The sequence below is a fragment of the Acinonyx jubatus genome, chromosome D3, assembly GCF_027475565.1.
Source record: "Acinonyx jubatus isolate Ajub_Pintada_27869175 chromosome D3, VMU_Ajub_asm_v1.0, whole genome shotgun sequence".
Lineage (NCBI taxonomy): Eukaryota > Metazoa > Chordata > Mammalia > Carnivora > Felidae > Acinonyx > Acinonyx jubatus.
This window is the reverse complement of record NC_069392.1, coordinates 23,530,678-23,556,663: the sequence shown is the minus strand read 5'-3', so window position 1 is coordinate 23,556,663 and position 25,986 is coordinate 23,530,678. Positions and strand designations below refer to the sequence as shown.

At 35.2% G+C, this 25,986-nt stretch overlaps 1 protein-coding gene across 3 annotated transcripts in view; it reads right to left on the bottom strand.

Annotated features, from left to right (window-relative positions):
- Positions 1–25,986, bottom strand: part of TTC28 (tetratricopeptide repeat domain 28) — a 625,904-nt gene that overhangs the window by 568,251 nt on the left and 31,667 nt on the right. For 2 of the 3 annotated variants that reach the window (XM_027050848.2, XM_027050849.2), the window contains exon 2: positions 19,280–19,558. The exons of the other annotated variant lie outside the window; for it this stretch is intronic. In XM_027050848.2, the coding sequence (XP_026906649.2) occupies positions 19,280–19,558 (279 nt within the window). The remainder of the gene's footprint in view (positions 1–19,279; positions 19,559–25,986) is intronic. 3 annotated transcript variants of the gene reach the window in all.

Below are 25,986 nucleotides of genomic sequence, written 5' to 3'. Positions count from 1 at the left end.
AGTGTATGACTCTTGGTTTTGGTTCAGGTCATCATCTCAAAGCTCATGGGATAGAGCCCCACATCAGGCTCTTTGCTGACAGCACAAACCCTGCTTGGGATTCTTTTCTCTTTTCTCTCTCTCTCTCTCTCTCTCTCAAAATAAACATTTTTTTAAAAAGTACTTTGAACTCATGTCACAACTTTTCTATATGTTTCACATTATTCCAAATTCAAAATATAAAAACATAAGTAAATAAAATTTATAGTTACTCTAACAGTGGAGTGTAGCATATTTAAAAAGAAGTATCTAAACTAATAAACACATGACATTATTTCAAAATTAAAAGTTAAAAATTAAAATAAATGTTTTGACAATATATTATATCTCAAAAATTGTCTAAACTAATAAACACATGAGGCAATAATAACTGCAGTTCTTAAAAGCCTCACTGGACTTCAATTAGCAAGAAAAAATATTTCCCTTAAATTAAGTTACAAGATACTCCTTCCAGAGAATGCAAATTAACATAACAACAGAAATATTCTATAAAGTTATCTACAAGTGCCTTTTAAAATATATTGTAAAAATAAAGCTTTTCATAGCCCTCTCCAAAACTGCAACTGTATGGGGCACCTGGGTGTCTCAGTCAGTTGAGCATCCAACTCTTGGTTTCAGCTCAGGTCATGACCTCGCAGTTCTGGGTTCAGTGAGTTTGAGCCCTGCATTGTTGGGCTCTGTGTTGGCAGTGCAGAGCCTGCTTGGGATTCTCTCTCTCCCTCTCTCTCTGCCCCACCCCTATTCACGCTGTCTCTCTCTCTCAAACTAAATAAACTTTTTTAAAAATGCAACTATGTAATTAATTAATCTCAAGAAAAAAATTACTAAATTTAATCAATAACCAGATTTATTCAATGACTTCCAGTGTTTCTATAGTAACACAAATATAAAAAACATATTTTAATTTTCATAGTAGTAATACTTCAATTTCCAAAAAAAGATAAATCTTATTTACATATATGGGTCCTCCACCAATCTTATCATTTAAAAATATTTTGGGAGAGCACCTGGGTAGCTCAGTTGGTTAAGCAACCAACTCTTGATTTCAGCTCAGGTCATGATCTCAGTTTGTGGGATCAATCCCCACATCAGGCTCTATGCTGACAGCGCAGAGCCTGCATGGAATTCTCTCTTTCCCTCTGTCTCTGCCCCTCCCCTGCTTGCACTTGCACACACACACATGCACACACTCTCTTTCTCTCAAAATAAATAAATAAACATTTTTTAAAGTATGTATATTTTTTGGAAAAACTTTCTTTGACATTGTTTCTGGAGTTGCTTTCATAACTTCTAATCTGAATTTTTTTTTTTTTTTGAGACTTACTGAAACATGCTTTTATGAAATGACTATGAAAATCCCTGGGATAGTTTACTCTCTTCGTTAACATGAAAAATGCTACCAAGCTTTTATTACAGGAACCAAGACAAATAGAAACCTTTAAAAGGCTGGGTGTTCTAATACATTTTAAATAATATCACCCACAAAGTGTTTATCTACAGTTTAATCAACTGTCAAGTATAAATGACAAGAAAACTTTCACTTTATTTAAAACAATGCATTCACATTCCTTAGTGGTAAATACATACCATCTGGGAGCTGGAAGGAAACTTGTTACTTATCATACTTATCATGTTTATAACTTTGTCATTAAAACATTCTTAAAAATGAATAATGATAAACAAATCTGAGAATTTAAATAACTGAGCTCCTATTTCCTGAATTTCCTTTACAGCAAGACTTCCCTTCTTGTCAGACTTCCTGAATAATTTCCCAAGGACAAAGCATGCACCTTAAAGTATGGTTCTATCCCACAAAAGCCTGGTTCCCAATAAGATGCTGTGGATCAGCACTACTTCAGGCTGAAATTTATGAGAAAAATGCCTCTCAGTGAAAAACTGGTTTTTCATCTCCAATCAACAATAGTAAAATAAAAACTAAATGCATAAATAAGTAAACAATGAGTGAGCTTTAAGAAAGGCTCACTTCAACACCAAGGAGAAAAAGCTACCAGTCACATGGTGGCAACTAGAAAATGTACTTTTCTCTGTAGTCTGTTTGAAATCTTTCTTGAATAACAAAGAAACAAAGACTACTTTTGCCTTCATAAATGTACCCAAGAAAAAAACCTTGCAAACTACTTTTGCCTCATCTCTTATTAAAGATTACCATTTTCTTCTTAAATAAAAAAAGTCAAAAATATTAAATTGCAATATTATATACCTGTTAAAAATAATTCAGTATAGGGCACCTGGGTGGCTCCGTCAGTTAAGCATCCAACTCCTGATTTTGGCTCAGGTCATAATCTCACCGTTTGTGAGCACAGAGCCTGGGATTCTCTCTCTCCCTCTCTCTCTTCCCCTCCCCTACTTGCACACATGAGTACATTCTCTCTCAAAATAAATTTTTAAAAAACTTTAAAAAAATAATAATTAGGTATATAAATTAACAGAGAAAAATAAACACACTGCAAATCTAACATATAAAAAGTATTCCTTTTTAGGGCACCTAGGTGTGTCAGTCGGTTAAGCATCCAACTCTTGATCTCAGCTCAGGTCATGATCTCATGGTTCATGGGTTTGAGCCCCAAATTGGGCTCCTTGTTGACACTGCAAGCCTGCTTGGGATTCTCTCTGTTGCCCCCTCTCTCTGCGCCTCCATTCCTCTCTCTTTCTCTCTAAATAAGTAAATAGATAAACAAACAAACAAACAAAACTTAAAAAAACAGGCTAACGAAAAAATTAAAAGAAAAATCTAGGAAATTAGATGTTCATAGAGGGCTTTGAAAAACTCTATAATGTTCTTGTGAATGTAGGAATGTATAGGGCTATACACCTGCCCAAGAAAGACTCAAGAACACCCTAATCTCTTACCTCTGGCTGAACTTGAGGTTCTACACCAACAGGAAGTAAAAGCTAAGACAAGGTTGTAAACTGCCAGAGTACTGAAGATATGCCTAACACACACAGGGAACTCTTTAACAAAGGCTAGAAGACTTACTCATTCAAGGCATTCATTGAGGGCGGGAGAGGCATTGGCTGGGGGGAGGGGGGGGACATTTATAGAATCTCTGTCCCATCAAAGCTGACCACTAAGTTATCCAAGCACAGATTTCAGTGGATGCACATGACAAAGAATATAGACTTTAAAAAATTAGTCCAGAGGGGCGCCTGGGTGGCTCAGTTGGTTGAGCGGCCGACTTCGGCTCAGGTCATGATCTCACAGTCCGTGAGTTTGAGCCCCGTGTCAGGCTCTGTGCTGACAGCTCAGAGCCTGGAGCCTGCTTCAGATTCTGTGTCTCCCTCTCGCTGACCCTCCCTCGTTCATGCTCTGTCTCTCTCTGTCTCAAAAATAAATAAACATTAAAAAAAAAAATTAAAAAAAATAAAAAATTAGTCCAGAGAAGTAACTAACTCAAAAAGGCAACAACAAAAGCAACAGTAAACCCAGTGGGGGGATGGGAGGGGAAGAATCTGATTTTCAGAGTTGACATATCATATTACTTAAAATGTCCAGTTTTCAACAAAAAGTGATGAGACATAGAAAAAAACAGATGAGTATGGCCCAAACACTGCAAAAACAGCAGGCAATAGAAACTGTTCCTGAAGAAATATTAACATTGAACTTACTAGGCAAAGACTTTAAATCGGCCATTATAAACATGTTCAAAGTAGTAAAGAAAACCATGCCTAAACAATTAAAGGACAATGTCTCATCAAATAGAGAATATCAATAAAAAGACAGAACTACTATGATTTAAAAGACAGTGGCATAAAGCAATAATAGAAGACTATGCTGATTACCTTGCAATATAGAAAGATACAGTTTGTATGACACTAACACAACAAAAGAAAAGGGAACAGAGATATACTGGACCAAAGTTTTTGTACACTATTAAATTAAGTCGAGGAGCATCTGGTGGACTCAAAAGCATGTGCCACTCTTGACATCAGGGTCATGAGTTTGAGCCCCACAGGGGGTGTAAAGATTACTTAAATAAATAAAACTTTAATAAAATAATAAATATACAAAAATAAAATTAAGTTGACACATATTTAACTGCTAATTACAATCTCTAGGGCAACCACCAAGAAAATATATAGTAAAAGAAACAAGGGAATGTAAATGGTACACTACAAAATATTTAACATAAAAGAATAAGAAAAAGGTATATAGAAAACAAATTAACAAAGACATATAGAAAAAAAGACAAAAAAATAAGTAACAAAAAGGCATTAAATATAAATGGACTTATATTGAGACACTACAATCAAAGGATGCAGACTAGAAAAATGCATTTAAAAAACAATGGGAGCGCCTGGTGGCTGAGTCAGTTAAGCTTCTGACTTCTGGTCAGCTCAGGTCATAATCTCACAATTTGTAGGTTCAAGCCCTGCATTGGGCTCCACATTGACACTGAAGGGTCTGCTTGGGATTCTCTCTCCCTCTCTCTCTCTTCCCCTGCCCTGCTCACACTCTCTCAAAATAAGTAAATAAGCTTTTTAAAAAAGTATTTTAAAAATGATGTAACTATATGCTGTCTAGATGACATTCACTTTATGGGGCGTCTGGGTTGCTCAGACGGTTAAAATGTCTGAATTTGGCTCAGGTCATGATCTCATGATCCATGGGTTCAAGCCCTGCATCAGACTCTGTGCTGACAGCTCAGAGCCTGGAGCCTGCTTCAGATTCTGTGTCTCCCTCTCTCTCTGCCCCTCCCCTGCTCATGCTCTGTCTCTTTCCCTCAAAAATAAATAAACCTTAAAACAAATTTTTAGAAGACACTCACTTTAGTTTCAAAGACACAAATAGGTTGAAAGGGAAAGTATGGAAAAAGATATATCATGCAAGCAGTAACCAAAAGAGAGATGGAGTGGCTATATCAATATCAACAAAATAGATTTTAAAACCAAAATTGTTACTAAAGACAAGGAAGAATATTCTATAATGATAAAAGGATCAATCTCCCAGGAAGATATAATAATCATAAAAATATAAATACCTGTGGGGAATAAGTTTAAGAATTCTCTGAGCTTGCACCAATGGGTTAACAAGGTTTAGGGTGGAAAGCCACCACAGGGTGAGAGTGCCCCCAGCATAGAACAAAGTGCAGAGCAGAAAGCTGCTTCCACAGGAAGAAAGCATCCGAGAACAGGTACAATTGGAAAGCTGCAGCAACAGGGTGAAAACACCCAGAGCTAATTAGCAAGAAAAATGCCTTGTTAACCCTGTGGTAGCATGTTCTATCTGTCTTAGCCTAGAAAAGTTAAGATAAACAGACACGGTGCCTGCTGCCTGCAGTAATCAGCCCTCTGCTCAGCACAGGGATTTTCATTTGTATTGACTCTTACCCCTAACACTGCATATCTTCAAAACCCCCTTTCTCTCACACACAAGTTAATGATCACTGTTTTACTGTCTCTTTCTGCATGTCCATGACGTTTGTAAGCCTTCTGATCCTAATACAGAGCAAGGACCCTTACTTGGGGCTCTTGTCTCCTCCCAGACATTAGCCTCTCTCATATTCAATTCTGCATCCACTCTCTTGCTGGACAAGAGAGAACTCCAGACTCAAAGTCTGTGACAAATACCCAACAACAAAGCCCAAAATACATGAAGCAAAAACTGATAGAATTAAATGGAAAAATAGAAAATTCAACCATAATTGGAGACTTCATATCCCACTTTCAATAATGAATAAGATCATCCATCAATAAAGGAACAGAAGACTTGAACAACACTATAAACTAACTAGACCTAATGAACATCTACAGACCACCCTACCCAACAACAGCAGAATACACATTTTTCTCAAGGGCACATGAAATATTCTTGAATACAGATAATATGTAAGGCCATAACCTAAACCTATAACCAATCCTAAATAAATTTTAAAAGATTGGTACGAAACAAAGTATGTTCTCCAATCATACATAATAGAATGAAATTTGGAATCAATAATAGAAGGAAATTTGGAAAGTCACAAATATGAGGAAATTAAACATATGTTTAATCTTTAACTAGAATGAAGATAAATTAAGTATGTCATCTGTCTACCTTAGATCTGAGGCACCTGGGTGGCTCAGTCAGTTAAGCCTCTGACTCTTGGTTTCAACTCAGGTCATGACCTGGCTGTTCATGAGTTTGAGCCCCACATCCAGCTCTGTGCTGACAGTGTGGAGACTGCCTGGGATTCTGTCTGTCTCCCTTCTCTCTTTGCTCCTCCTCTTCTTGCTCTCTCACTCTCAAAATAAATACATACATAATATATATTATATAATATATTGTATTTTATATGTATTATATATAAACATATATAATACACACACACACACACACACACACACACACACACGTGACATCCATCAAGTATCTGAATAAAACATTACCTCCTTATAATAGCTTAAAAGGCCCCGCATGACCTGGCCACAGCCCACCTCAACAACCTTATCCTACCACCTCCATTTCACTCACTCACTATGTTCCACTGGCCTTTGTGCTATTTTCTTCAATTAGCCAAGTTCACATTAGCTGTTTATTATGCCTACAATGCACTTTGCCCACATCTGGTTCTCTCAGGTCTCATCTGAATCATCTCTTCCCACAAACTCTTCCATAACTCTGTCATCCTCTTTTCTCAGTACTCTCAATTCTTTCACTCTGTTTGAAATTATCTTCAGAGTGCTTATTGTTTTAAAACCTTTTCATATATTACTTTATTTTCTGCTTCTCCCCACTGAAACATTAGTTGTAACTTTGTTCTGCCGTATTCTTGGTTTAGAACACTGCCTAGCACACAGAACTGTTCAATAAACACACTTAATTCTTGCTAAAAAAAAAAAAAGTTAATTACAAAAAACATATATGGTCCCAAAAGTATATAATGAATGCATACTATTAAGATTATCTAACTTAGGGGTGCCTAGGTGGCTCAGTCAGTTAAGTGTGGTTCTTGATCTCAGCTCAAGTCTTCATCTCAGGGTCATGAGTTCAAGTCCTGTGTTGGGTTCCATGCTGGATGTGGAGACTACTTTAAAAAAAAAATTATATAGCTTAAAAACATTATTTTATGCATTTCTGTTATTAAGCTCCAATACATTTACAAACTTCTTTTTAAAATTCAATGCATTTAAAACACTTTGTTTACTTGTAATGCCAAGTAAAAGGCAAAAAAAACTGCACTGTCAAGAGTCTGGTTTATATTATAGGAAAGTGAAATTGAATAGTATCCTCAACATCTTATGAACATAACAGTGTTAAAACTTAAAAGAGAATTCTGAACTCTTAAAATCTCTTAACTGATGAACTCTTTTGTTTAGGCAAGTAGTACAGTATACGGATAAATGAAAAATTCTTTAGAATCAGATAGGATAGACCTGGGTTAAAGTCCAACTCTTTTACTAGTTGGATGTACTAGACAAGTTATTTAATCTCTCACTAACTGTAAATGTTCACTATTGTAAAGTTGGGCTAATAATTATATCTAACTTCTAAGATTGTGAGTATAAAATTGATACACAAATAAAAAGATTCAGACAATCTTTTGGTAAATAACCATTCAACAAAAGCTATTATATTTTGTTACTATTATAATATAGGTAAACCAAAAGGAAACATGAGACCAAGATATTAACATTTTTTTTTTACATATAACTGTCATCAGGTATAATACCTGACAGTGTATAATATTCTCTCATTAAGAATTATACTTGATAATAGGATTCTCTCATCAAGTATAATCAAAAAATGAAAATATGAAAGCTTTAAATTCATACAGAAAGACAAGGTATTCATGGTATGCTTTACAATTAATGGGAAAGTCCTGCTGTGGAACTTTCCTTTATATAGTTTTTATATAGTTACACCATATGAAAATCTACCATTCCTTTGGTTTTCTTTTCCTATGGTACCCTTAAAGAATATAACTATTTTTTATAACTCATAATTCACACTGAAATGATATAAACTACTTCACAATAGACTTGTCTGAAAAGATGTGATTCAAGAAAATTCCAGACCAGAAAGATCTAGGGTAAAAAGTTAAAACAAAATACAAACAACTAAAGAGGGGTATGTTCTAGGAAGGGGGGTACGTGAATATGTACCGCACTAAGTGTATAATCTGACTGACAAAGAATACTGGGGAAAATTACAAGGATGGCTGTAGATGCTTCCCTTTCTATATATCTGCCCTTGGGTAACCCCCACCCTACATGGTTCTGGGCTTGGCCATGTGACCTACTCTGCCCCAGAGGATAATAGCATATTTGGTAGAAAGAGAGTCGTCAGAAAATGCTTGCACATTGCTGCTTCCACTCGCCTGTAGTTGGGGGAATCCTACAATTGCCATGGGAAGAAGCTCGGGAAAACCTGTAAAATGATGAGAGGCACAAGGCCCAGTTAAATAAATGGTTGTTATTTTAAATCACTGTTTTGGAGTGATTTGTTACAAAGCAAAAACCAGTGGATACAAGTACAGATCAATGATGCATTTTTTTTTAATCATGGAAAAGAAGCAGAATACCAAAACAATGAAAAAAGATGAATACGCTAAATTTTAAAAAAGGAGACAAAGCAACTGAATACCATTATCAGAGGAAAAAGCAGAACGATACTTGTATTTATAGTAAATGCCTAATAGATACTTACTGAAATCAAATAAATGAAATATAGCATACTTTTAAAAAGACCAGTAGGATCTGATAAGTTATTCAAAAGAGTATATGTCCTCTATAAGTGGCAAAAAATAATTCCTCCCCTTCCCTCTGCAACAGATATATCTTAATGGAATATTTTACCCATTTTGTCATCACACTTTTTGAAAAATGATCAGTAGAAATTGGAAAGATTCAGAAAATTACTGAGATTATTATAAAGTGAAGAGAAATGGTCAAGAAATTATTGGATAGTTTGAAAAAAATTATGTGTGTCTAAATACAAATATCACCATGAGGGTGATCACCATTAATAATCATAATATATTAAAAAAACTATATGTGAAAAATGCTCTGCTAAGTGCCTACCATTATTTTATTTAATCCTCAATACAACCCTTTCAAGTTTGTGATATTAACCCAAATTACAAATGGGAAAACTGAGGCATATGAAAGTGAAGCAACGTGTAAGGAAGAAATAACTTAGCTCCAACTCCAAAAACCTGCAGTTCTTGCTTCACATGTATATTGTTTCAATATACGAGGATTTCAGTTACCACAGTTAAATTACACCAATTCCCTAATACCACAATTCAAATTTCAATTACCATGGTATATTAACTGTGAGTAAATGCATAAAGTACAAATTCCGCTGCTGGTTTTTCAGTCCACAATTGCTACATAATTAAGAGTTATGCATCATGATTAATGACCAATCACATCACTCGTTTCAAAGTCTGTGATGATTGGTCACTGCATACATCTATTATTCAGCTCACACAGAAACAGCAAAAAGGTGGTTGTGTTGCCCCTTCATCTTCCAGTGACAAACCCGTGTGGACATTTTATAAAAATGGGTTTTGGAAAAGGAGAATTGAGGAACAAAGATGAATGCAGCAAAGAAATAAAGAGTGATAATGCTGAAGATAAAATTCAGCTCAAACACAAAGAGAGTTCTAGAAGAAATAGTGAACGACGGGAATGTTGACACAGCCACTGTTGAAGAGGTCCAGTTAGAAGAACTTTGAGAATGAACTTGTCAACGTAAATGAGGAAAGTGGTTGTGACCAAAAGGCTAAAATGTTCCAGAGAACATTATTCTGGCAAAATTACTGTAACTGCAGGAATGCTCAGAGATATTTCACACTGAAGATTAACATTTTATAAGCCGACCCAAACTAGAAAGTAGTATGACAATTCACCAAGGCACAGAAAAGATACTCTGTACTGTAATTTATACGATAAGAAAGCAACAAGAACAATTCAAATAACTACAGAGAAGTTTTTTACAAAAAAATAAAACAAATCCTCAATGTTTCTAACATTTTAAAGCACAATGTACTAAATATCTGTTTTAATAGCTTTTCCATTCTTGGGGCACCTGGATGGCTCTCAGTTAAGTGTCCAACTTTGGCTCGGGTCATGATTTTGCCATTCATGAGTTCGAGCCCCACACTGGACTCTGTGCTGACCACCCAGAGCCTGAAGCCTACTTTCAATTCTGTGTCTCCCTCACTCTCTGCCCCTCCCCCTTGCACGTGCATGTGTGTGTGTGTGAGCTTGTGTGCGTGCGCATGCAGACACGATTTCTCTCTCTCTCTCTCTCTCAAAAATAAATAAACATCAAAAGTTTTTTAAGTAAAAAATTTAAAAAAATTTAAAAAGGCCACAGAACAGTTGAAATCATTGCAAAGTTCATGTAAGATTTTTCAGCTTGTACAGTTGCTTCTATGGTACTGTCCTACCATGCAAAGTGAAGACTGCCTGTACATCCTATTTACATTATACTATGCTAACTCACTAAATACATGAAAGGTTTTAAGGTGGGAGATTTGAAAGAAATGTTAGATCCCTTCCACAACTGATTAAAAAGTGAACTAAATCTATTGAGGAAATTGGCTAATTAAAAAAAAAGAAAACTTATATTGTCAAAGCTTATGGTCTGTGACATCTACTTCCTTAGAAGTCTTCAAGAAGGAAATGCACAATTATATCTCTTTTCTCGTTGACTCAGACACTAAAGTGAAAAGAAAAATTTAAGGAGGGACGGCTGGGTAGCTCAGTCGGTTAAGCGTCCAAGTTCAGCTCAAGTCATGATCTCACAGTTCATGAGTTCAAGCCCTGCATCAGGCTCTGTGCTTTGAACACAGAGCCTGCTTCAGATCCTCTGTCCCTCTCTCTCTCTGCAATGTCTGGGCTATAGTAGAAGACAAGCTTTCCAGGCACTTTCAAGCTAAAGACTCAGATACACTCAAGAAACATACATTTATATATATATATATATATATATATATATATATATGTGTGTGTGTGTGTGTGTGTGTGTGTGTATATATACACACACACACATATATAAATATATATATTTATACACACATATATATATATAAAACAATATAAATAATTAATTGAAATTAGCAAAATGACTATCATATTAACAGAAGCTCAATGTAGCTTTCAGGGAAAGATGAGAATTGAATTAGACAAGCGGAAGCAAGGAACAAAACTCCAGGCACAGTTTGGCATAAACAGGAAGGAAGAAGAAAAAGGAAAAGACACAATCGATAAGAAGAGCAGGTTTGTCATCCCAGCAGCAAGTAATAAAGGGGGAAATATAACCATTTGTGCAGAGTCTTGAATATCAGGTTACTTGGAAACACGAAACAACAGAAAGTTTTTCATTAGAATATTGTTACAATAAAAAAATTCACGACAGGGGCGCCTGGGTGGCTCAGTCGGTTAAGCGTCTGAATTAAGCTCAGGTCATGATCTCACAGTCCGTGAGTTCGAGCCCCGCGTCAGGCTCTGTGCTGACAGCTCAGAGCCTGGAGCCTGCTTTGGATTCTGTGTCTCCCTCTCTCTCTGCCCCTCCCCTGCTCATGCTCTGTCTCTCTCTGTCTCAAAAATAAATAAAAACATTAAAAAAACTTTTTTTTAACTCACAACAAAGTAAGAATGAAACTATAATAACCTGGACTATAATACTGGCTGTGAAAATACACTGCATAAGATATATAAGGAATACAGAATGCAGAAGGGCTATTCACCAATATAATGAATGAATGAAAAAGGAAACAGAAATAAATATTGTAAATGAATAAGACGAGTAACTAGGAACAATGACCCTAAAAAGAGAACTCAAAACATCAAGAAAGCTACTTGGCCTAAGGAAGCAAGATGACTTTGTTGGGATCCACTGAAAATGAGGAACCTTAGATCACTGAGAAGACATCACTTCTGTTTCCACTAACTACTGAGCAAGATCCTAGTGAACCCACTTCCACAAAGAAAACAACTACAAAATCTAGATACAACACAAAAATAACCTACCTGAAAGCACTGGAGAGTGAATAGAAGCCAACAGATTCTGGAGGAAGAGAGCGGTTAAGTGAGTTCCCAATCAGAGTGGTGGCCAGGGTGACTGGAGCACTGTCATTCTGGCTGGGGAAATCAGAATACTGAAGCACAGGAAACCACTACCTGTGGCCAAGGAGGAAAAGAATCCCAGAAGGACAAGAACCAGAAAAGGGATTCTCAAATTCTGTCTACCCACATCTTTGGCTAATCCTTGAGTAGCTCAAATAAAGACAAAATATCTGTACTGAAACTAGAGCTGCAATTCAAGAAACAAAGTATGCAATTCTATTCTAACCAAGATAATAACCTGCCAGGGGCCCCTGGGTGGCTCAGTCAGTTGAGTGTCTGACTCTTGATTTTGGCTTGGATCATGATACCAGGGTTGTGGGATTGAGCCCACAATCTGAGCGTGGATGGAGCCTACTTAAGATTCTCTATCCTCCTCTGCCCCTGTACCCTCTCCCTCTGTCTCTAAAAAAATAACAATTAAAATAATAACAACCTGCCAAACAACATCAATAACAATCAAAAACAATGAAAAACTCTCAAAAGAAAAGAACAAATCAACTCAAAAAGTAGTCAAATAAACCAATAAACATCAGGAAAAGAATAACAGGAAAAAACAGAGAATACAAATAAATGGTACAGAAAAAAAAATCAACATCAATAATTACATTAAATGTTAATGAACACAGATTCCAATTAAAAGGCAGAGACTGAAAAAATTGATTTAAAAAGCAAGAAACAGGAGTGCCTGGGTGGTTCAGTCAGTTGAGCATCCAACTCTTGATTTCCACTCATGATATGAACTCTCTGTTCATGAGATTGAGTCCTGCATCAGGCCCTGTGCTGACAGCATGGAGAATGCTTGGGATTCTCTGTCTCCCTCTACATCTGCTCCTCTCTGAGCTCGCTCACTTTTCTGTCTCTCTCTCTCAAAAATAAACTTTTTTTTAAAAAGAAATAATATATATTGTCAAAAAAAGATGAATATGAAATGTAAATACCCAGAGAAGTTGAAAATATATGGATAGAAAAGATACATAATGCAAAGAGTAAGAATAAAAAAACTGAAGTGGCTACATTAGAATCAAGCAAGATATACCTTACAACAATAATTACTACCAGAGATAAAAAGGGACCTAGCACAATGATAAAAGGATCAATTCATCAAGAACACAGAATAATAATAAAGTGGTATATGTTAATAACAGAACTTTAAAAATCATGAAGCAAAAATTCACAATATTAAAAAAAAGAACCAATTCCAAAATCTTAGTTGTGGATTTTAACTTCTCTATTCTAACAATTGATGGAATAATTAGACCAAAAAATAAGTCATCAAAGACCTAGAAGACATCAACAGTATCAATCACCTTGAGTTAACTGATATCTATAGAACTACACCTAACAACTACAAAATACATATTCCTTTCAGGCACTCATAGCAGGTTTCACCAGGATAAAACATGATGGGCCATAAAACAAGCCCCAGTAAATTTTAAAAAGTTAATATCATGTCAATTGTGTTCTTCATCCACAATGGGATTAAGTTAGATATCAACAATAAGATAACTTTAAAAATAAGAAATATTAGGAAATTTGACAATATACTTCTAAAATAACCCATGGATCAAGTAAGTACTGCCAAGGAAAATTCAAAACTATTCTAAACAGAATGACAAAATATGACATCAAAATTTGTGGGATGCAGCGAAAGCAGTACTAGCAAAGAAAATTTTGGCTTTAAGTGCTCATATTTCTTAAAAAAAGAAGAAAGGGCACCTGGGTAGCTCAGTTGGTTAAGCATCCAACTCGCTCAGGTCAAGATATCACAGTCGTAAGATCAAACCCTGCATCAGGATCTGTGCTGGGTACAGAGCCTGCTTAAGATTCTCTCTCTCCCTCTCCCTTTGCCCCTCCCCCCAAAAAAATTAAATTAAAGTTAAAAAAAAAAAAAAGAAGATTTAAGGGGTGCCTGGGTGGCTCAGGCAGTTAAGTCTTCAATTCTTGGTTCCAGTTCAGGTCATGATCTCATGGTTCATGAGTTGAGCCCCACATCGGGCTCTGCACTGGCAGCACGGAGCCTGCTTGGGATTCTCTCTCTCTCCCTGCCCCTCCTCCACTCACTCTGTCTCTCTCTCTCTCAAAATAAATTAATTAATTAATTTAAAAAAAAAAGAATATTTAAGATCAATGGCCCAAGTTCTCATCTTAAGAAAAAAAAGGAAGGGGCGCCTGGGTGGCTCAATCATAAGTGTCCAACTTCACCTCAGGTCATGATCTCACTGTTTGTGGGTTTGAGCCCCATGTCAGGCTCTGTGCTAACAGCTCAGAGCCTGGAGCCTGTTTCAGATTCTGTGTCTCCCTCTCTCTGCCCCTCCCCCACTCACACTCTGTCTCTCTCAAAAATAAATATTAAAAAAAAAAAAGAAAAAGGAAGAGAGAGCAAATTAAATGTAAAATAATTATAAAGAAGGAAATAAAGAACAGAAATTGATGGAAGAGAAAATGTACAATAATATTCAAAATCAATGAAATTAATAGCTGATTGTCTGGAAAGATGAATAATATTGATAAATCTCTAAGCAGACTAATGAGATAAGACAGAGAAATTAATTAATATCAAATTAATAACAGGAATGAAAGAAAGGACATCACTAAAGATCCTACAGAAATTAAAAGGATAGTAAGGGAATGTTATCAACAAATTTATAGCAATAAATTTGCAACCCAAATTAAATGTAAAAATTAAGTGAAACAAACAAAATACCAAACTAAGAAGAAACAGAACACTTGAATGGTCTTATATCAATCAGAGAAATTGAATTCATAATTAAAACTTCCCCACAGAAGCGTCTGGGTGGCTCAGTCAGTTCAGCGTCTAACTCTTGATCTCGGCTCAGGTATTGATCTTGAGGTTCATGGGGTCAAGACTGGCATCAGGCTCTATGCTGGCAGCGTGCAGCCTGCTCGGGATTCTTTCTCTTCCTTTCTCTACCCCTCCCTCCCCCTCAAAATAAATAAATAAACTTTAAAATATAAAAAGATAAAAATAAAACCTTCTCATAAAGAAAACTACATGCAATTATGGCTTAATTGGTGAATTCTACCAAATATTTAAGAAATAAACAATGCCAATCCAACAAAAACTCTTTCAAAAAATACAAGAAGAGAGAACACTTCATTGTATGAAGCCAGTATCACTCTGATACCAAAATCAAAGACATCATCAGAAAAGAAAACAGATCAATATCTTTCACAAAGATGCAAAAACTCTTAACAAAATTATAGCAAATCATATCCAACAATATATAAAAGGATTAAGACATAATAACTAAGTGGTATTTATCCCATGGAAGGCAAGCTTGGCCTAACATTCCAAAACAGAATCAATTTAATTTATGATATTAACAGACTAAATGAGAAAAAAATTATAATTTCAATTAATGAAGAAAAAAATGACAAAATTCAACACTCAGTCATAACAGAAATTGAAGGGAACATCCTCCACCAGATTAAGGACATCATTCTCAACAAAGAAAAGCTCAATGCCTTCCCACTAAGATCAAGAATGAATAAGGAAGTTTGCTGTCACCTTTTCTATTCAGAATTAGACTGGATATCCTAACAGGTACAATGGATCAAGAGAAAGAAATAAAAAGCATATGCAAAAGAAAAAAAGACCTGTCATTACTTACAGGTTATATGATCATGTGCAGAAAAAATCCTAAGGCATCTGCCAAAAACCCCACTAGAACTTGATAGTGAATTTAACAGGGTCACATGATACAAAGTACAAAAATACATTCCATTTCCATATACTAGCAATGAAGAAATAGAAAATAAAAATTCTTAAATCAATTTATAATAGCATCAAGAAGCAAAATACTTAGGAATAAATTAATAAAATATGTACAAGACTGAACACTAGAAACTACAAAAGGTTACAAAGGAAAATGAAAGAAGGACTAAATAAATGGGGACAGCTACCATGTTCATGATTAGAAAACTGAATAAAGTTAAGGTGGCAATTCTTTCCAAACTGCTCTAAAAGTTCAATGCAACCCCATTAATTTCCCAGGAGACCTTTTGAAAAAATTGATAAGCTGGTTTCATAACTTATATAAAAATACAAAGACTGATAATATCAAAAACAACCTAGGAAAAGAAGAATAAAGATGAAAGACTCAGAGGAGCCTGGATGGCTCAGTCAGTTAAATGTCCAACTCTTGATTTTGGCTCAAGTCATGACCTCAGTTCGTGAGATCAAGTCCCGTGTTGGGCTCCAAGCTGACAGCAAGGAACCTGCTTGGGATTCTTCCTCCCTCTCTACCCCTCCCCAACTCAAACATGCATTCTCTCTCTCTCTCTCTCTCTCTCTCTCTTAAAATAAATAAACATTAAAAAAAATATATGGAAAACTCACAATATCTGATGTCAAGACTTACAATAAAGCTACAGTAATCAAGACAGTGTGCATTTAGGGCATAGGATAGATAGGTCAGTGGAACAAAATAGAGACCAATAATAGCACCATACTTTATGGGGTCAAATGATTTGTGACAAAGGCACCAAAGATCATTCAATGGGGAAAGGATAGTCTTTTCAACAAATGTTGCTGGAACATGATTATCTATATTGAAAAAATAATAATAAATCTTGACCCCTATCTCACAACATACCGCAAAATTTACTTGAAATGAATCAAAGACCGAAAGGTAAGAACTATAAAATTTCTAGAAGAAACCCTAAGAAAAACTTTATAACCCTGAGTAAGATAAATATTTCTTAAACAGGACACAAAAAGAATGAACATAAACAGACAATAGCTAAGAGGCAGTTGGAGATAACTATCATAATTTGGTAATAACATGAAAAGAGGCTTATGAAAAGAGGCTTTCAAAACCTCTTTTGCAGCCCATAACACACCAAAATCATTTCTCATTCAGACAAAATAGACACAAATAAAAGACTCTATCCAATCGCTGGAGCCCTGAGATATTTACATAAAAAATTACCATAGAAGGCTGCCTGGGTGTCTCAGTTGGTTAAGTGTCTGACTTCAGCTCAGGTCTCACTGTTCGTGAGTTTGAACCCCGCATCAGGCTCTGTGCTGACAGCTCAGAGCCTGGAGCCTGCTTCAGATTCTGTGTCTCCCTCTCTCTCTGACCCTCCCCTGTTCGCACTCTGTCTCTCTCTCTCTCTCAAACATAAACATTTTTAAAACACTTTTTTTAATTACCATAAATAGAAATTAGAATTAATGTTTTCCCTAATCAAACTAGACAATAATGACATTTCAGAAAAAGACTTCAAAAGGCAAAAAGATTTTAATGAGAAAGTTAGAAAAGCCAAATAGAAAGACCAATAATAGCCCCACACTTTTATGCTCAAATGATTTGTGACAAAGGCACTAAAGATAATTCAATGGGGAAAAGATAGTCTTTTCAGCAAAGGAAAAAAAAAATTGATAAAATTCCAACAGACATATCTTTACAACAAAACAGTACAACTTAACCTTCTTTTATATTGTAAGTATATTCCTAGAAAACTAAGTATAAAATAAAGTTTTTATGAAATGGAAAGAATCTATACAGTAGTGGAAATTTCTTTATAAATTAATTTTATTATGAATCACAATGTATATGAAAACCCTTTCATGATTTCAATAATAAAAACTAATTTACACGTTACATAATTCTAGATATTCCTAAATTAGTTTTCCTTGAAGCCAAATATGGAGCTGAAATATTAATGCAAATGGTAAACAGAACAACTTCACTTATCATAAGGGGAAAAACATCAGAGACTAAAACTTGGTAAGATTACCTTAAAAGGTTGATTTTTTTTTATCTTTAATCATAAAAGTGCACCTTTTTCAGCTATTTTGTGTGTGTGTGCTAAATCGCAAGAGGGTGACAAAAGAAAGTAGAATGACAGAAAAAGGAAAAAGATGAAAGTTTTAAAATGTTCACAAATATAGGAAGGACATAAAATAAGTGGATCCAAAAAAGGAAAGAATGGGAATACTTAATTTGAGAATTAAGCTATTTATCAGGCTCATTGCAATCAACCACAGGTTTAAAAGAAAAAGGGAAAGAGAAAGAGAAGACACATGCCAAGCTTTGCTAGAATAACTTACTTACTTGTACCTTCAATAAAAATGTCACAATCATAGCTATTATCTATCAAATGCATACTATGTACAAGTAACAAATTATCTCTGACTCTTAAATGGCCTCACAAGATAGGTATTATTATTCCATTTATCTTAACCCTAGAGAGGTTAAGAAATTTACCAAAAGCCAGACAAAAGAGAGCCATTAACAAAAGAGAAGGAATTTGAACCTGGGTCTGTCCTTTGAAAACAGCATTCTAACCCCCAAGTGGTGTCCTATAACAATTTTTTAAAATAGGTTTTGTTTGATTTGCAGTAATTATAGTTACAAAACAACTCTGTTAGGAAATTACACAATACTAAACAATTCATGAGGCAGCAGCAATACTGGAAATTCCACTGAATGAGGCCAAAAGTACCTACCACAGTTAAAGTATAAATTAATATAACTATAGCATTAATAAGACAGTAAGAATATTTTTTAAATCTCTAGCAAATATCCATGAGCCTTTGTTAATGCAACAGAAAGCCAAAAATGGTATCAAATGGTTTCGTGGCTCAATAAAAAGGATCTCAAACACTTCAGTACATCTTAATGGGGGTTAGACAGCAAACAGGCACACTGAAAATAAAGTATATACAAAACAAAGATCATTCAAACCTTAAACTATCCAAGGGAACATAGATAATTAAAATGATGTATTAGGAAAAAAAGTTTTTCTGGTTAAATACCACTCTGAAAACAAGCAATGATTGACAGAATAAAATTAATTCTTTTAAATTCAAAGAAAAAAAACATCTCCATCTAAAACATCTGTGTAAAAAGGAGATGTGGAAACCTATATAAATGACTAAAATTTATCCTATCAAAAAGCTGAGTAGAAAAAAATTTCAAATTTCAAACATACAGGAAAAGAATTAAACTTGGAGAGCACTATTACAAAGCATAAAAAAGGAAGCCATTCACTAGCATACCAGCTCAATGAGGCCATTCAACATTTTGCTGAAGTACAGAGTATCAAAATATTAACAACTGCAAATTCAATGAAATGTTACATTAAAATAAGAAATCAGCACAAAAGATTCTGTGAAAGTAAATGAAATTTCTACCTTTGGCCATTTGGGATTGAGAAGTCGAGCTTTGATTGCATCGTCCAGTGCCTTGTCATACTGCTGGATTTTCATATAGGCTGCAGATCTATTGCTGTATAAGATGCAGTTCTGAGGGTCAACAGCCAGGGCTTCATTGTACAGAACAATAGCTGTATGAAAATCTCCATCATGACAGGCCTGGTTACTCTGACGAACTTTCTCAACAAATTCAGCTTTGCTCAACACTGGTCCATCAGGACTTCTCCGACCAATAGTCTTAGCACCAAAGAGAGGAATCTACAAACAAAGAAACTTTGTCAGATAATCCAGAGGGTTTCTTTGTCTGAATTTCAAGAGAAGAGGGACATTCTGGGGTGCCTGGGTGGTCCAGTTGGTTGAGCGTCTGACTTCGGCTCAGGTCATGATCTCACGGTTCGTGAGTTCAAGTCCCTTAATCAGGCTCTTGGTGTCAGCGCAGAGCCTGCTTCAGATCTTCTGTCCCCCTCTCTCTCTGCCCCTTCCCTGCCTGTGCTCTCTCAAAAGTAAAAATAAATAAATAAAAGAACAGAGACATTCTTCATGGTCTGCTTTATATAGTAAACTTTTGTAGCCTGAAAGTTAATAACCTTTCAAAGAAGCAGCCAACATAGTACTTTGAATGCATATATATATATGCATATATACATATGTATCTGTTTTATATATACATACAGTTATAAACATACATATTTAGGGGTACTTGAGTGGCTCCATTGGTTAAGCATCCTAATCTTGATCTCTGCTCACGTTGTGTTCTTGTGGTTCGTGAAATCAAGTCCTACATCAGGCTCTGCACTCACGGAGGAACTTGCTTGGGATTCTCTCTCTCCCTCTCTCTCTGCCTCTCTCTCTCAAAACAAACTTTAAAAAACATGCATATTTATATTTATATTTTTTGGATTGACAGAATGAATGAATGAATGAATGAATGAGTGAGTGAATGCAAAAGAATACTTAGACTTTTTCCTGGCAATTTACAGTTCTACTAAGTGAGGGTGCCTGGCTGGCTCACTCAGTAGAGCATGAGACTCTTGATCTTGGGACCTGAGTTAAAGCCACATGTTGGGTGTAGAGATTACATACACACGTGCATAAAGTTATTTATATTAAGGGGAAAAATACAAATACAAGTCAATACAGAAAACATGATCTAAACTATATTAAGATAGTTGCACTCAGAAAATGAAATAAATGATCAAAATAATAACTATGCTAAGTTATCTCTGGATATAAAATTATGGGTTATCTTTATTTTTTTTTATTTTTTTAATGTTTATTTATTTTTGAGAGAGAGAGAGAGGAGGGGTGGGGGCAGACAGAGAAGGAGACACAGAATCTGAAAGAGGCTCCAGGCTCTGAGCTGTCAGCACAGAGCCCGACGCGAGGCTTGAACTCATAGACCGCGAGATCATGACCTGAGCCGAAGTCAGGCACTCAACCAACTGAGCCACCCAGGCACCCCAGAGTTACCTTTCTTATCCAAATGTTATACAGTAAGTATATGTGAGTTCTAAAATTAAAAAATTTAAAAAATTTAAAAACATAAATTTTAATGTATCAATGAATCTTTTAGACTGACAAATTTGGTAATTGGGCTTCTACCATGGAATTTCAAAGACAAACACCAGTTTTTGGAAATCACCAAAAAGAAAAACAAAATACCTGCCGTAAACTGTATCCTGGCAATTTAAGACCCGTTTATGTTGATTTCTTCCAAATCATTAAGTTTCCTATGACTTAATAACACTGACCTTAAAACCAAAGGGAGTGAATGAGTCAAACGTTACTTATTTTTAAAATAGGAAAATTAGGAACTGCATCAGAGTGCCAAGAGAAGAAACTTAAGACATCAGTATCCAGAGAGACAGTTTGCAATTCTAAGCAGACTTGCCCTGAGTACAATTAAAACAAAAAGTGTAAAGTATAATTTTCTTCCTCATGGCTTTCTTTAAGACTAAGTCCCTCCATTCAAAAGAACACAGGGGTGCCTGGCTGGCTCAAGTGGTAGAGCATGTGACTCTTAATCTCAGGGTTATGAGTTCGAGTCCCATGTTGGGTATAGAGATTACTTAAATAAATAAATCTTAAAAAAAAAAAAAAAAAAAGAGGACAGATCTGAGATGTAACACAACCAATACTTAAAAAGTACCAGACTCTTCACAGAGGACAAAGGACAAATTCCACAGAAAGGAGGAAAAAAGCAGAGCTAATCTTCACACAGACAATTACTATTTTTCCTGTTTACAGGAATATCATGAACTAGATTTCCATGACAATTTGAAACATTAAAAATATTTTTGGGGCGCCTGGGTGGCTCAGTTAGTTGTGTGTCCGACTCTTGGTTTCCAGCTCAGGTCCTGATCTCACAGTTCGAGAATTCGAGCCCTGCATTGGGCTCTGTGCTGGCAATGCAGAGCCTGCTTGAGATTCTCTCTCTCCCTCTCTCTCTGTGCATTCTTTCTCTCAAAATAAAATAAAATTAAAAAAATAATAATAATAAAATATATTCTAGAAATGTCCAATATCAGTGTTCAAGTTATATCTCTCAACTTCCTCATACTGGAAGTGACAAACCAAGATTGTATTCTGGTTAGTCTGTTGTTGCTGTTTTAAATTATGATTATGAAACATACTGTTTGAAAATTAACAGACTATGTAACATTTACCAAACAAGGATTTTCCTTTAAAGAGTCTTAATTTTTTTATCCACATCATCAAACCAATGTATTGAGATACTGACAATGTATAAAACTGATTTCATTTTGGAAAATATAGTCATCAGGAGTCCAAAATAAGGGCAGTACTAGCCATAAGTTATGAAAACCAATTCTATATTTGAAAACTCAAGGGTATGACATAAAAATATAAATAACAGCCTTTAACAGTAAAATGGTTAGCTTCAAATGTAGCTTAAAAGTGAAAAAGACATGATCCTACTATTAGAGCATCCCCTCCCTACTTCTCAGAGTAATAATTTGGTTCAATGCCAACACAAATAAGAATCAAATTAAGAAAAGTTCTGCATTCCACTACCTCCATATACAGTAATATCAAGTAACATTTCCCAAATTATGCACCCCTAAGAACCCTAGGTCCTCAGGATACTTGGAGGAACAAGGAAAACGAGTTTCTGCTTTAGTGGAAGACCTCAGAGCTTTTATTTTACACACTGTGAATCTGAGACAGGAGATACCATACATATGAGATCGAAGGATCTTTTTGGTAGAGTATGTTCCCAGACAGGAAGTTGCTAAAACTCTGTTATAAACTAGAGCGCCTAGCTGGCCCAGTTGGTAGAGTATGTGACCCTTGATCTCAGTCATGAGTTCAAGCCCCATGTTGGGTGTAGAGCCTACTTAAAAAAACAAACAAACAAAAACCCTCTGGTATAAACTACTAAATAAAGCCTCTGCGAGCAAAGTAAAACACCATGGAAAAGTGCTAGTGCAGACAGATTATAAATACTAGATTATAAATAAATACTAAATCACCACCACCACGTGTCCATAAATTTAAAAGAAAAAGGCACTCTAATAAGTGTCCACAGAAGCTTCTAAACTGTCAAACTATGCCTGTTTCGAAAATAAGCTAGTTATGGTGTTATCCTTAGGAGGCTAATAAATAGCATTTTGTGTACGGTTAAAAAAAGGACTATAATCTACCTAGTTCCTCTTTATCTTCTCTGCTATTAATAAACTTGGCATGACAGAGAGGGGGGAAAAAAGGCCCCTGCATGTATTTCAGATTACATATACAGTACTTGGAACAACTGGCCATATTAAATTCAGAAACAGAGTGGATAGTACCATGGAGATTTTAAAAAATAAAATCAAATTTCAGGGCTCCTAGGTGGCTCAGACGTTAAGCATCTGACTTTGGCTCAGGTCATGATCTCACAGTTCGTGAGTTCAAGTCTCTCGTCAGGTGAGCTCAAGCCCCGCTTCAGGTAAAAACATGATCCCACTTTGGGTGAACCCCACTTATTTCTCTCTCTCTCTCTTTATCCCTTCTGGGATTCTGTCTCTCTGCCCCTCACTCACTTGTGCTCTTTCTCTCTCAAAAAAATAAACTAAAATAAAATAAAATAAACTTCTGAATCACTAATTTAGTTAGATTAACTGATTACAATATTCTTTCTTTTCTCATATATTTCCAGTATTTACAGTTTAAGGATGTCAACAAATATTAACATGGTCGATATTTTTCAATGATCCTCTGACAAACTCATCTTGAAATGATAGTGGCAGTAACATAAATGAAATAGGCTCAGAATACTCAGCCACGTACAATTACTAAACTGTAATAGTTCCAGACCAGTTATAAATTTTGAGCATTCAAATGATACAGAAAAATACTTATCATCCTTTATATCAAAAAATGATACATGAATCAAACAATTAAATGTTTAAAATAAACTATTAAATTATTAAAATGAAATATAGAAGAATTTTTTATCATATAAGCTAAGGAAGGCCTTTCTAATTATAACACAACCTAAAGACATAAAAGACATAAATCTGACAACATAAAAGCTTTAAATATCTAAGTAAGAAAAAATAAATTTAAAAAAAGTGAAAATGAGTAACAAATCAATTTTAAAACTCTTTGCAACATATAATAAAAAGCTGATTTTCTTACTATATAAAAATCTACAAATAAAAAATCCAATGGACAAAGAATATGCACAGGCAGATAAGAAAGCAGATCCACATAGCTTTTAAGCACATTTTTTTTAATGTGTGACTTCAGTTTTTTTGCTTTTTCTTTTAAAGTAAGCTCCAGGTCCAACATGGAGCTTAAACTCTCGAACCTGAGATCAAGAGTCACGTGCTCTACCAACAGAGCCAGCCAGGCACCCCATGACTTCAGTTATTTTAAAAGAAAATTAAACCTTGAGATATTATTTTTCTTCTCTCATACTAATGGAAAAAAATTATCAGTACATTTTCATAGTAAGGGGAATAAAGAAAAAGTTACATTCATACATTGTTGATGGAAGTGGTAAATGATATGATTTCATTATAGAACTAAGGAATAGTTACAAAAGGTACGTATCCTTTGAATTCTAGAAATTTTTTCCACTTCTGGTAATTTATCCTGAAGGCACATTTACCTATGTAAGCAAAGTCACATATGCAAGATATTCATAACAGCATCATTTGTATTAGCATGAGGTTAGAAATAACCTAAATGTTAGACAACAGAAAAACAGTTTTCATTACATCAAAATAATCAGATCAATAATTGACACTACAAATCCAGCCAAAAGAATGAGGCAGGTTTTACATACTGATATGGAAAAACAGAAAAGAATCAAGTTGCAGAACAGCAATACAGAATGTTATATCCCATGAAAAAAGGGGTGGGAGGAGGAAATAATACATAAACATACACACAGTTACATGCTTAAATATATATGGATTAATTATGCCAGAAACAATACATAAACCAGTAGAGTAACTGCCTCAATAGAAAATTATTTCAGGACTGGAAAGGATTAGGAAGGTACCCAACATTTCCATTTTTTACTATCTGATATTTTACTATATGCATATATTAGCTTTTTTCAAGATATGAAAAAAAAACCTCTGAAAACAGAGCATAGCTTACTATTATATATTAGGGCACATATATATATATAGTTGTAGAATCTGTTCACTTTCTAAGTATGTCTGGATGAGAAGACAAAAGGGAGATACAAAACCAGCCTTTGTCCCCTGGCCCAGAGCTGCATGGCCTACAGGAAGGGGGCTACCACTTTTTAAGTCTTACAAAGTTATTCTCCACTCACCAAGTTATTCTTATGCCTAGAGAGTAGGACCTTTTTTGAATTTACACCAAAGTCCCATATGGATAACACATATTAGTTGTATATTTCAAAAACAAAATAGGTTAAGACAAAATCTCACTGGAGAACTGACCTTATAATAAAGAATTCAATGTACATCCCAAAACTAAACTATATGATACCTCAAATTAGCAACTTTGTGGATGGGTTTACAAGATGTGACATAACAAATGGCAGGATTAATAAACGGGAAGAAAAGTCCGTAGAAAATACCCAAAATGAAATACACCCAAAAAGAAAGGGGTGGGGGAGAAAGTAGGTACACAAGAGACATAATAAGAAACATGCCTAAGAAGTCTAACACACCTACAGTGAAATCTCAGAAGAAAGAGAAGGAAGTAGAAGCAATATTTGAATACCTCATGACCAAGAATTTTCTAAAACCGATGAAACACAACGCATAGAATATTGAACCAACTGTTAAGAACTTCATTCAACCCCAAAATAACAAAAAAACTAGACCTACACAAATCATGGTCAAACTCCTAAAAACCAAAAACAAAGAGAAATGTTAAAACAGATAGAGGACAGGAAAAGACACATTATCTTCAAAGCTTAACAGAAATGAGGGAAGATGAAATAGCTAACCTAAAAGTCTATACCCAGAGAAAATGTTGTTCAAAAATGAAGTTGAAACAGGAGCCATCATACAGTGCTGGTAGAATTTTAAATGGTAAAGTTACTCTGGAAAACGGTTTGTCACATCCTCAAAAAGTTAAACATGGAGTTATCATATGACCCAGCAATTCCACTCCAAAGCATTTACCCAAATGAATTGTTGTGTTCCACACAACTTGTACACAAATATTTACAGAAGCATTATTTATAAAAGCCAACA